Source organism: Eurosta solidaginis, chromosome 2, assembly GCF_040869045.1.
Source record: "Eurosta solidaginis isolate ZX-2024a chromosome 2, ASM4086904v1, whole genome shotgun sequence".
NCBI classification, from domain to species: domain Eukaryota; kingdom Metazoa; phylum Arthropoda; class Insecta; order Diptera; family Tephritidae; genus Eurosta; species Eurosta solidaginis.
In genome coordinates, this window is record NC_090320.1 from 21,097,928 (window position 1) to 21,111,506 (window position 13,579).

A 13,579-nucleotide genomic window follows, 5' to 3' on the forward strand; every position below is an offset into this window, starting at 1 on the left:
ACACGGAGGAATTAAACCAAGTTGTAGCCCCCGTAAATGTTATTCCTACTGAAAGTGAAAGCACGAAAGCTCTAAAAATTGAGTGCCAGAGCACTCTCCTAGAGTTTTTAGGACGGATCCACTACTAAGACCAATTTAATAAAGAAAATATCGAGCCAACAAATATTCATCCAGTCGAAGCTTATTAGCGGTCCATATGATCGTTGGATACCGGCTACTCGTGGATTTGCAAAGAAGGTAGAACAACGGAAAACTTAAGCGAAATAGGTAACATAACTTTAAATGAAGAAGATGTGGGATAAGCGTTGGGAAACACACACACAACTGGAAGTCCCTCAAGGCAAGACGGTATTCAAACATTCTGATTGAACAAATTTAAAACATCGCAACTTATAATAGGTCACCACTATACAAACTTTCTACAAACAGGATCAATAACCAACCTCTTTATTGAAAGGCCAGAGGTCTACACCAAAAAGACCAAAAGGGTTATCGAAAGCTGGATTTGAGGGCAGGTTGCAAAGATCGTACATACTGTCATATAGATGGCGCAGAGCACTATGAACCGCTATTAAATATCACCCTGGAAAAGGAGAATCTCGGTTTTAAACCCTTGTATGAATGAATTTATCACTTTCGAACAAAGGTACGGATAACGATTTAAACCGATGGTGCCTTAAGAGAAATCTGAAGAAAAAGATATTAAATGACGGATTTGAGACCTAACATTTTTTAAGAGACCCCAAGTTTTTGGTCAATACAAAATATTTTTTTTCTTTTAATTTTTGTGTTCAAATGCTGAGTAAGGATTAATATTTGATGTGAACAAATTTGTTATATCTGCCTCTTTTCGATCAAGTACGTAATCTTCTAGGATATATTCTTGTGCTTTATGCTTTAAGATATGGACTGGGTTTCTATAGGTCTTTATGAAAAAAAAACTGTCTATCTACTTATCATAACTTACTTATCTTAACTTACCAACTTTTTACTTATATTTTCAATCATACCCAGACCCACTTAAGCATTCTTTGATGACAACTGCTTTGCCAACTCGGTATATTTAAGGAACTTTGATTGTGAGCTCTCGCTATAGGGATTGATGATTGGCGCCGACATACTACCAACACCAACTGGACTCTTGGAAGCACTTTTCGGTGATGTAGCTGCAGACTTTGGTGAACTTGCCATTAGCGGTGATTTTATGGTGCTGGTTAATGTTTGTCCAACCTCACTATCGTCTTTGATGTAATGAACCTTCGAGAAATGGTGGCGATAAGCACCTTTGGTACCAAAGACGGCATCACATTGTGTACACTTGATCATTGCAGGCTCAGATGCATTGGGCGCTGCTTGCACAGAATCATTGCAGGCCCAACTGAAAGCCATCATATTGCCAGAGAGCTGATTATTATGATTGATGCCATTGGAAGAGCTGCGTGCTTTAAATGTTGGTTTATCTGTTTTTTCACAAAGCTTTTCCAAAGCCGCCAAAGGATTAGCTTTTCCTTTTTTATTCGTATTGTTGTTGTTGTTATTGTTATTGGATTCCATAACAGTCAACAAGTTTTCGTTGGCCGCTTGCAATTGTGTATTGGACAACCCGGAGCTCATATTATTCAAATTGTCAAACATCGAAGAGAGTGCTGTGAGGCTACTGCCAGTTGCAGCGGCTGTTGCTGCTGCATATCTATTATCCGCGGCGCTAGAGGAAATTGTGGACTTAGGTGTGATTGAGCGTTCACTGGCGCTAGGGCTGGCAGCGCCTGAGCAAGCACTTTGCGTTTGTGACTTATACTGTAACGAGTCGTTGGATAGACGTTCGTCATCTTCTGTATTATTAATCATATTGAATTCCTTTTTTACGGAAATCTTCTGTGATGGTTCACACAATGCAGCGGTTGAGTTATCGTTTGATGTTAGCTCTTGAGGTTCGTTAGGCGAATCCATGGGCTCTGATTTGATGTTCAAAAGCTCATTATCAGAATTTCGCTCTTGCAGATCTTCATTGTCTGCTTCTTTATCGGTTACTTGCGCTTCTACGGTATTCAAACGCTCTTCTGGTGTTTGACGTGGTGTCGACGCTTGACGTACGCCTTCAGCGCTCATACGTTCTGGGGTAAATGATTCAATGCGACTGTTGCAACGTTCAGAAACCGAGCTCGATTCGCTAGCGCTACAATCGCGCGCTGAGTAACCAGTGTAAGGGCGCATATAATGCATTACTTGTGGTTCTATGAGCGGTTTCGTATAATCTATGGCATCATCTATGCCGAGCCGTTTCAGTATACTCGAACCGAGTGGTGTGCTACGCTGACTGCCATTACCATTGCTCGAATAAGAGTTACCGCTGCGTGTACGTGTATCGAAACTTTTCTCGATCAATTGCTCGAGCGCATTGAGCACAGACGGTGTCGAGTTATTTGACTTTTCACCTTCCTTCGGTAGCGGACATAGTATTTCTGGCCTCGTCGATGCATTCGATTTATTACTAACGGCGGTTTTGCATTCATCATTACGATTTGTTGGCGTATGTGGACTGCTCATGTTTTCAAAAGCGTGCATCGTATTCAATGTTGGTCTTAAAGCTTCGCCGCCACCACTATTGCCGCTGCTACTTTGATTGCGTGGCAAGCGGTCAAACAAATTTCCGCCTATACACTTGCGAAGATGTTCGACAAATAATGCAGTCTCCACCTTCTCACCACATCTTTCGCAAGTGATCTTCGTGGATATGGCGAAATCATGCAATGGCTTCAACGCTCCATCCAAACTATTTTTGTAATCGCGTTCCAATTCCAGAAGTTTACGCACAGGCAGCGATTTTTTACGTTTTTCACGCATTTGGCGTCCGCGTCGTGCGGCTGTTGTTGCATGACTTGTTGGGCTCGGTGCAAGCTGCTCTCCCACCCCACTACCGCCACCACCACTAGAACGCATCATGTGCTCTGTGTAGTGCGAATTTTTGATCATATGATTGCTAAGCTCTTTTAGCGTTGGAAAAGCCTGATCGCACACCTTGCATGTTAGCACTGCACTAACAGTAGCCGATGCGGATGAGTTGTTGCTGGGACTAGTAGGTAGAAAAGTACCAGCGCCAGATTGTGGCGATGTCACGACAGGTGATGTTGACGTTGTGCCCGTCAGGTTTGCGCTACCGCCGCCTCCGCCACTATTGGAGTTTTTATCATCTGTCGACTTCCATGAAATGATCTGCTCTTGGGATATTATGTTGGTGTAGTGTTGCGTCTCCTGCATGTGTGATGTCATTTCGGCTAATGAACGAAAACTTTGTCCACACCACATGCATTTCAGTATTTCGCGTGTCTGTTCAGCACCTTTGCCAAGCCAAACATCTTGACCGCGTACAAGTTTGCGTGGCAATGGCATCGTTTCTTTGATTAACAAATTGAGATCAGATTTATTGCTCGTGGTTAACGTTGCTGCGCTGTTCGCTGTGTTGGCTGTAGCAGGTGAGGTGTCTCCTGTCGGAACTATTGGTGAACCAGCTGCTGCTGCGGACGAGTGACGTAAGTGATGTGTCATCGATTGAGTTGTCTGATTGCTATTGCTGCCGCCGTCACCCCAGCTACTACCAAGACCGCCAGCACTGCTATTATAGCTTGACATATTATTAGCACCCGTTGGCGGCATGCTGACACCACAATGTTGTGTCTCCTTCATGTGCGTAGTTAATGTAGCCAATGTGGGAAAACTTTGTTTACACCAAACACATTTGAAGACATCACGCACAGCGTCGGCACCCTTGTTTAGCCAATGTGATTGCCATGCGCTATGTCGTCCACCGTTGCCACTTGCTCCACCACCAGCGTGAGTATTGCACGCATTCCCCTGTCTGTGCTGTGGCAGCTCGGCACTGTCTGTAGCCGAACCAAGTCTTGTCATTTCAGTCATTTTCTCTAATGCTTTGGTAGCTTCATTTGGCATAAGTTTGTGTTTTCCACTCCATTCGAGTGGCGAGAGTGGTGATTTTGGTGGTGATAAACTCGCAGCCGCAACAGCGGCCAGATATGGATTGATTGTTGGCACCCAATTTCTTGCAGCGGCCGCCGCTGCAGCAGCAGCAGCAGCAGCAGGTGGTAACGTTTTATAGTTGTTGTTGTTGTTGTGCGGCATAGTAGTGCGTAACGTTTTTCGCATTGGCATATGCGTTTGTTCCTGCTCTTCAGTAGATTCACGTTTACGTCCCACAGATAAATCAAGCGGACTATTTGCATCAGCAGTTCTGGCATTATTCAAATCACCATTATCACCTTCGTCCACTTCTTCATCGTCTTCACTTTCACGCTCAGATTCGTCTCGGTGTTTGGTGCTAAAGTCCAACACTGGCTCATCAGCTGTGATCTCGGCTACAAGTGTTGCTGGTGTTGTTGGTAGTTGATTTGTTGTTGCCGAATGCCCTTGTGTTGCCTGCTGTACCAATGAGGCCGCAGCTGCCAGTGGATTTGTTAATAATAAATGATTTTGTTGTGCAGCTGCGGCTGCTGCATTAAAATATGCCGCCATGGCAGCAGATTGTGGTGGTAGTAGTGCTGCTGCGGCAGCTGGTGCTAGCGTTGCGGGTAGTGGTAGCCCTGATGGTGGTGTACTTGGGTGTGATGTGTTTGCGGGTGTTGCAGATCTTTCTTGACCACCAGAGCAATGTGAGCCATTCGAAGGACATCGCGTATCCAGCGCTGCAGTTGAGATGTTTGATTCGCGTGATTGACAACGCGGGCTGGTCAACTCACTGAAATGAGATGAGGGGAAATGAGGCTTCTTTAGTTTGATTGTGATTTTGCATATATAACCAATTAAAAAATTTAAGTTAGGTTAGGTTAGGTTGAACTGGCCGATCCATGTGGACCAAAAATTTTAGTTACTATTATTATCTATATATATAAAAGAAAGTGGTGTTAGTTACACTACGCATAACTCAAGAACGGATGAACCGATTTGGCTGAAAATTGGTGGAGAGGTAGCTTAGGACCAGGGAACGGACATAGGATACTTTTTATCCCGTTCTGGCTAGGGTTTTGAGATAAAAACGTGGACTGGGTAATCCTGGGATGTGTTTGTACAATATGGGTATCAAATGGAAGCTGTTGCTGAGAGCTTTAAAGTAATTTTCATTGTGATATTCGATTAAGTCGCATCAACCTGGCAAATCTGATAAATATGCATGCGAAACCGAAATAAAGACATGAATTAATAATACCCACATACCTATTTACATACGTCCTATTCGATTTGCCTGAAATTTGGTATATAAATTTGCCTATATAAGTATTTACGATGCTTTTTTCCGGGAAGTAGACCATAGACGGACTGGGATTGTGATTAGGACTAGGACTGGGACTGAGACTGAGACTCGGAATGGGACTGGAACAAAATACCTACCTGGCAATAAGATATGAAGAAGAATGAGAAAAACTTGAGAGAAGCGAAAAGAGAGAAGTGGAGACTGAGAAAGAGATAAAATGAGACGAATATGGAGATAGATGAAGCGAAAAATACGGAGGGAGGAGTGAATACAAAGATTAGGAAAAAGTGTAGAGGGGCGTGGGCAGAGTTAGACGAAAAAAGCTTTTTAAAATGTATGCAGATAGACCAAAGTTAGGGCAGAACAACGTCTGCCGGGTCTGCTAGTAATTATTATAACTAGACCTCAATACGCCGCAACCTTTATTTAGATCTATTGTGCTTGACCTTTCAGCCTATTACTGTAAGTGGAGGATTTTAATGTATTAAATTAACTCTTCAGGTTTTATACTCCACATCACGAGGGGATTACGAGTAACGTCGCTTAGATGGTAGAGTCACTGCCTTGCCAGAGCGACGCATTTGTAGTGAATTTGAACCTGCGTTTCATCCTCCAGATAACAATAGCGACATATTTGTGTATCCGATAATTTAACTTACTTGAGAGTGAGAGTTCCTAGGTCCTTAATTGGTTCCGCTGCTACTATCTTTACTAGGGGTATAAACAATTTCGTGGCCTCTCTCTGAACTGGTCATTCAATCCAGTGTTGTCTGAACCGCTTTGTTTTCCAGTTATATGGTTTCCACAGTGTGTGCCTTTGTGAGTACACAGAAGGGCGCTGAACCCCAGAATGCTGCTGTAGCATCTTGCTTGGCTAGGAAGTTTATCTGTTCATTACCTTCAAGCCCCCCATGCCCGGGAACCCATCCGAACTAAACCTTGTTTTTTGGCTTTTCAGATTTCTAGGGACTCCCGTGCATTCATCCAGTAGCTAAGTAGTAGTTGTGTAAGACAGGAAGGCTGCCTGGCTGTCTGCCATTAAAGGATAAACCTTGTCTAACGCAAATGTCTATATCACAGATTTCTACCTGAAAAATAATGGGGGTTGCATCCCATTGGTATCGATTTATTGAAGTTCGACCCATTAATACTAGCTTCCAGTTTTTCTGTCCTCATATTTTGATCCATCCGTGAACCACACCTCTGAATCAGGGTCAGTATATGAATTCGCTGTTTCTTAAAGGGCTCTCTCCACAATGGTTACCTCAAAATTCCATGGGTTAATAAAGAACAAAAAAAAGGACGGTCTATGTTTATTTGAAATTTGATCGTCACACATCTGTTGTAGACAATCTTCTAAAAAACAAAAAACAAAGCTTTGATCGTATTTCAACATCATTCAGAAACAAAGAGGGGGGTACTTTGAACAGGAGTAGATGATCCCTCCTTAAGACTAGAGGTTTACCCAGCGAAACAGCGGGGTTGAAGAAAGTCCTGGCAAGGGGAAACATAGTCCAGGGACTAATAAAGAAAGAGAACGGGGAGTACTTTTCGGCACATATTTGCCATCGGGAGATGATTCACAAGAGCCAGCATACAGCACTTACACTTCGACCAAGATCAAATGGACGGGGAATATTCCCAATAATGCTACGAACTTCAAGTAGAGCACTCGTGGGTTGGCTTAAAATAAGGTGCATATGACTGAATCATGTACCGCACTTTCGAGAACTGCTTGTGTACCTTTCCTACCAAGGGCATGAAAGATCGCTCATATATATATACCAAAGACTACAGGCCCATTAGCTTAACATAATTTCTGCTCAAAACCTTTGAGAGACTGATAGATGTCTGCATAATCGGTGGATAGGGGTACGCTGCAAGGAAGGATATTATCACCTCTGCTGTCGACGTTGGTCATTAACCAACTGCTCAGGCGGTTGAAAGTGGGACTCGTCAAACTTATAGCGTACGCAGATGACTTTGAAGTTGTCATAAATGAAAAGTGCCTTCCAACAATAAGCTTTTTGAAGGATCGGGCGCTTTGCGATATACACACCTGAACGTCTAATGTCGGGCTGAGCACCAACACGGAGAAAGCGGATATGGTTTCGCTTACTAGGAGGTATATGGTTCTGAATTGGTTAAGGCTTAAGCTAGGAGATGTGACCTTGCGGTAGAAACCTTGTACCAAATATCTAGGAATCATTATAGACAGTAAGTTGTCGTGAAAGCTCAACGTGGAGGAGATAGTGAAAAAGGCCTCGACGGCACTTTACGCATATAAGAGAGTTTTACGTCTCTTAGAGCCACAATAGAGCTTAGCATAACATCTATAAAGGTGTTAGAGTGTTAGCAATCCCTAAAAATAGTGGGGATAGGGAGAAGGATACATCTATATTGGGTGCCAGGGCATATGGGAAGAGATGGAAATGAAAATGCGGAAAAGGCCGCATCCATCGAAGCTTCCGCCGTATACGATGCGAGATTATAAGTAACCGAGAGTTGCATATGCTCGGCGAAGCAGAAAGGTGTGGACCCAAGTACGGGGCTGTAAATATTCGAAGATCATGCGTAGGTCTTACAACCTTAGACTAAATAAGCTACCCTTAACAATAAAAGAAAGGACTATAGACTCTTGTGTGCATTTTGAATTGATACTGCCTTCTGGCGTCACTTGCTTTTAATTTAGGACTTGTCAGTGATAGCAGATGTAGGAAGTGGTGGCTGGGGAGGAAGCTTCTAGTATTTGCTAAGGGAACGGAATTATTTTATAGGAAAGGTATAAGTTTTTGATAGGGGTTTTCAGTTTGGTTGTTGGGCAAGCTTCTGGTGACACTATGGACATATTCAGTCAATGTGAGGTCCTCATGGGCATGCCAGTTCTACCTTACCTTTAAAGGAAATTGAATAGGTCTGTTTAAAAGAAAAGTCTGGGTAAAACTGGATATGATTTTTTACTGCTCCCTACCTTCAATGATCAACTATTTTAGGGAAGGAAGATTCCTGGTATTATTTTGCTACATTCTTACTAACTTAGTAATGTTATGTGCGGAAAATTGGAAACAGGGACACGAAAGAAGGAGAAAAGAAAACAGAGCAAATGGGAAGGAAAAGTGAAAGTTGGTGGGATGTTGAAAAAGTTATGAGAACTACAGAGTGAGAGTAAAAATAAAAAGAAGGGTAATGGTTTGGACAAAGTAGGTATAACAGGTTAACATGAAGATGAATAATAGTATCAGGATAAGATTTAGTGAGAGTTAGATTTGGATAAGAGCAAGAGCGGGAAATGTAAGATGAAAATCGAGAAGATTTACGGAAGAATGGAAGGGATAGGGATAGGAAAGAAGCGACGAAAAATAGGGTTAGAAGGAGAGGCAGGTGAATAGATAGAGAAATTCGGAACAATGTCAGGTTTGATCATACGGCTGGGGATATTTCATCTTTGTCTAAATCTTTCCCGGGTTAGCCAGAGCTGTTAAAAATAAAGTTAAGTCCGTCGTCAGATACTCAAAGGAGTCTTCATTCGCGGCTGCTACTGAGATTAAATATGCATTAAAAGTGTTTTTAAGAATTGAGACTGTTCGTCGACGTTTGCGTGAGCATGACCTGAGTGCGCACAGGCCAAAAAAACTAGCGTTATTGACTAAAATTGGTATGACCACATGAAACCTTCTAGGCCATATCGCCCTCCCACCCCCTAGATCCATCAGGATATCGGGGTCGCCAGAGCCTCGGATGTTAATGAAAAATGATTCGCCACGGGTAGGTGGGTTGAGTATTGGGTTGGAGAACCTATATATTGCGCTGGCAACCTCTTGAGAGGGTTGCGCTACACAACCCCTTGAAACAGTTTGGTATTTTAGTCGCCTCTTACGACAGGCATACCTACCGCTGGTATATTCTAAGCCCGCTAACCTGTTGGGGTCGTACTATTTTGCTACCTTTTTACAACTTTAGTAATGTAATGTGCGGAAAATTGAAAAAGGAGGCACAAAAGAAAAGAGAAATCAGAGTATATTTGAGGGAAGTCGCAAGAGCGGGAAAAGTGAGATGAAAATTTACGGAAGAATGGAAGGGAACTGGAGAGGAAAGAAGAGAGAAAGAAGAGGGGTAGACAGAGGAGAGGCAGGTGGATAGACAGTGAAAATCAGAGTAATGTCTGTCAGGTTTGATCATACGGCTGGAAGTATTTCATGTTTGTCTAAACCTTTCCAGGGTAAGCCAGACATTTTTAAAATAATGTTCTGATAAGCGACAGATTTCCCGTTTTGCCATTAGGTAAATCTACAAGCTCTGATTTTTTGAACTTTTTGCTGTAAAACCTCTGCCCATATATATACCAGCCCTCCCCCCCTTTTTTTTTTTGCTGCTTAATGAACCTACCTCTGAACGCTTGGTTTATATAGAGAAATGTTGGGTCTTGGGACCGTATACCAACCAATCTGCGGATAAGTCAAGAAGCAACATTTAAATTTATGAGGATGGATATTGTCAAATACGACACCATTTTATAATATTGACTTCACCTGTCTGGTTCATGACATCATGACATACATATGTACGTACAAAAATAAATTTAAATTCACATATTTTCTATAATCACCTTGCTGTTAGTGCCTGCCTGTAAATTTCCAGCATAACCGCCTCGTGCAACATCATTTCTCTCTCTCCTTAGCTTTTTTCTGTTTGATTAAGTAAATGACGAAAGCCGGCGAAAATGTTGAAGTGCAAACAAGTATTTGAACACAAGAATTGCTGAATAAAAGTTCACCCTCCAAAATGTGCGCACCACAGAAAGCACACACACAACTTAAACGTAGGCTAAACTATAAACACACAAACAACACATTTGGAATGCACGCGAATTTTTTGATTTTGCCTAGTTTTTGTTTTTGTTGTATTTTTTTGTGCTCTACAAAGTTCAATTGATTTTAGAGGCGTTGAATGTGCAAGTGTTTGTTGTATTTATGAGATCATGGTTATAGATGATTATTTGGCTTTGTTTTTGTTTTGTTTTTGTTATTTTTGTTTTTTTTTTGCTTGTTTCTATTACTACTTGGGAATCACAAAAAGTTCTTTGTAGGCTGCTGTTTGTTTTTTTTCCATACACATATGTCACTTGTCTGCTGCTCGTGTGACTGATTTATCAGTGTCCCATAGAAATTGCAATTAATTTCCTTCACACGCCTTTATTTGTTGTTGTTGTCGCTGTTGGTTTTTAATAATCACAAAAAAAAATATTTTTTAAAAATAAAGTATGTACTACTAATTCTTTAATGTTCAACCAAACAGAGGACTTCTAAGACATTTGCTGATTTATGGCAATATTCATATGTATCTATGTTTATATGTATGTATATATGCAGATACTGTTCAATTTCCATAGCAACTGCAGTTGTTGTTGCTGCAAAAACTGCTGTTTTTGTTGTTGCCACTAGCAGCTTTGCCATCGAATTATGTGCTGACTTTTGTTGTATGTTTGTATGTTGGAAATATTGATGTTGGTATTGGGCAGAGATGGATGGGCATACGTGTACACATACACATACTTACACTCATACTTGTGTTTCTTGTTTGTTTATTTGTATGTATTTATGTATGCTCATTTGCTTTATTGTGAATTTTGTATGTTGAGAACGTGTCACTAGCGTGTTATGCCTCTATCAAAAACACACACGTCAAATAAATCAAATGTCAGGCGTCTCACTAGACATGTTAGATGTTCTTACAGTAATGTGCATGTAAATAGCACATCTTGACTACACATAAAAAACAAAGGTACTTCTTTGAAAATTGTACGCAAGCAAACATAATAGGATAATGCCAATTACACACAGAGGATTAATGAAATAATTAGTCCAGTTTTCTACATTAAAGCCCTATTGAATTCAATCTTCCATACAAAATACAAATTCTTAATTATCTCATTATTGCTTTATTGAATGCCTAATCGAGTGAAAAATCCAGTCGGTTTTGCTTGGTGTTTCGAATTTTATTATCAATGTAACAAATGACAGTCACAAATAAATTATTTTCAATAATTTACGAAAAATTAGCGTTTTCCAAGTGGAAATAGTAGCCGTAACTAAAGCAGTAGAAACCCTGGAAGAAAATAGCCCAAGCTGCAATCGTGTTACTTTTTGCATTGACAGTCAAGCAGCAATTAAGACAATAATCTCGCATGCCGCAGCATCTAAATGCGTGTTAGAGTGTAAGTAGTCCCTGGAGAGAATCGGGACAGGGAGAAGCATAGTACATCTATATTGGGTCCCAGGGAATATGGGAATAGATGGGAATTGAAAAAGCGGATGAATTAGCTAAAATGAGCGCATCCCTTGAAGCTTGCTCCGTAGACGTCCCAATTAGACTGGACGAAATTAAACGAAGGCGAGAGGTGCACATGATCCACCAAGCAGGAAAGGCGTGGGTTCAAGCGCGGGGCTGTAAAGTGTAGAAGATTATGTGCAGGTCTTACACTTACAACCTTAGACTAACAAAGTTGCTTCTATCATTAAAAAGAGAGGACTGTAGACTCATGACGGATATTCTGACTGGACACTGCCTTCTGGCGTCACATGCCTTAAAATTAGGCTTGGTCAGTGATAGCAGATGTAGGAAGTGTGGGCTGGATGAGGAAACGATCGAGCACGTTCTGTGCTCTTGCACTGCGCTTGCCAGGCTAAGACTCCAACTATTAGGAGTGATACAGCTGTCAGATCTAGAAGCAGCAAGTGGCTTAAACCCTAGGAAGCTTCTAGTATTTGCCAAGAGGACGGGGTTATTTTATAACATAGGTCCTGGTTTTTGAAAGGGTTTTTCAGTTAGGTCGTTAAAACAAACTTCTGGACTTATATGGTCTATGTGAGGTCCTCATGGACCGGCCAGTTCAACCTAACCTAACCTACGAAAAATAGAAAAACACGATAAATTTCAGAATTTAAATTCGTTGCATTTGCTGCAAAAGATAATATGTCTGTTTCGAAAATAGGCAGATATGTATTTGGTTAGGTGCAACATCTATGTGTAGTTGCGCATGCATTTTATTTTGATTGTATTTATAGTTAAAAAGGAAACGGCTCCTTTCCACTTTAATTTTTTGTAAAAACGAAATATTTTTTTGGGGCTGCTGACAGATGTTCGCTTAATGAAGCAAAGGGCCCTGTATGAGAAGGGAAACTTAATTATATGATTAAATAGAATTGTGATTCGATTAAGTTTGTGTGTGAAAACAGTATAAGAAGCTTATGACAAGCTTTCCAATAAACTGAAGTGCACTATTATTATTTATTTTCTTGGAAAAAAGAAAACTTCTTTTGTATGGCAATGATCGAAAAATGATCAGGCTTGTTTATTTTTGCACTACTTGTCAACTAAACAGTAGTCAATTAATGATAACACTTTACAACAGCGGTCGACCTGGTCTACTCCGAAACCAGAGATGAGATCCATAGTTGTTATTGTTGTAGCAGTACGCTTCGCAAGGCAGCCGGTTCTATGTATAGGAGCGACTCGGGATCTTTCCCAACCTAGGTCTGTCAAATCAGTGTAACCCCATTTAATTTGTTGGTCCCTCCCACAAATTTTCATTATCACAGCAGATCCTTGCAGCGGGACTGCGCTATATTCTCCTGCTACGGGAAGGTATCGAACCCAAACCGGGACCAATACCTGATCGCGGTCCAGATAAATGGTTTTGTTAAATCAGTGCAAAATTCCTTGGTAACCATATATTTTTTTACTGTGCACAATAAAATTACAACAACCCCATGTAGACTTTTAACTCAAACTGCAAATAACTCCTGACAGAGTTAAAGTTTTTCACAGAGCTAAGAAGTTACCGACGTGCTTTGTTGGACGACATAACCGTTTAAACAGTCAAGTGTCAATTCAGTAAGTAAGTAAATTATATTTAACTATTGCAATAAAATATCTCCTATCTGCGATGGATTCAAATCCAACTCAAAGCTAACGACACATGTTTTTTTTTTAATGCATGCAATCACGTTTGGGCAAAGGTGAGGAAACATTTATTTATTTTTTTTTTTTCATTTTTGGGAAATTTTGAAAGCACAATCGGCCTAAATCTCATATGAGGTAAATCGCGCTGAGTATTTATTATTATTATCTTTTAACTATAAAAGTCAAATAAAATTATTAAGCTTTAGTTCACACGCCACAATTTACGAAAACAAAATTTAGAAAACATTTCAAGCACGGATCACACGGTGGTTAAAAGAACAAAAAGCGTGCTATTTATCTGCACATTACTTTGTTATTACACACACACATACGGGTGTGTAAGGTCGTGTTGGT

At 40.9% G+C, this 13,579-nt stretch overlaps 1 protein-coding gene across 8 annotated transcripts in view; it reads right to left on the bottom strand.

Moving 5' to 3' along the window:
- Nucleotides 1-13,579, bottom strand: part of tio (tiptop) — a 502,506-nt gene that overhangs the window by 306,326 nt on the left and 182,601 nt on the right. For 7 of the 8 annotated variants that reach the window (XR_010949343.1, XR_010949344.1, XR_010949342.1 and 4 more), the window contains exons 2-3: nucleotides 9,870-10,474; nucleotides 982-4,750 (exon numbers count right to left, since the gene is read on the bottom strand). Coding sequence is in view for 1 of the 8 variants with exons in the window: in XM_067764613.1 (XP_067620714.1) it covers nucleotides 1,021-4,750; nucleotides 9,870-9,925 (3,786 nt within the window). In the remaining 7 variants the exon portion in view is untranslated. The remainder of the gene's footprint in view (nucleotides 1-981; nucleotides 4,751-9,869; nucleotides 10,475-13,579) is intronic. The other variant, XR_010949348.1, reaches the window with a different exon arrangement.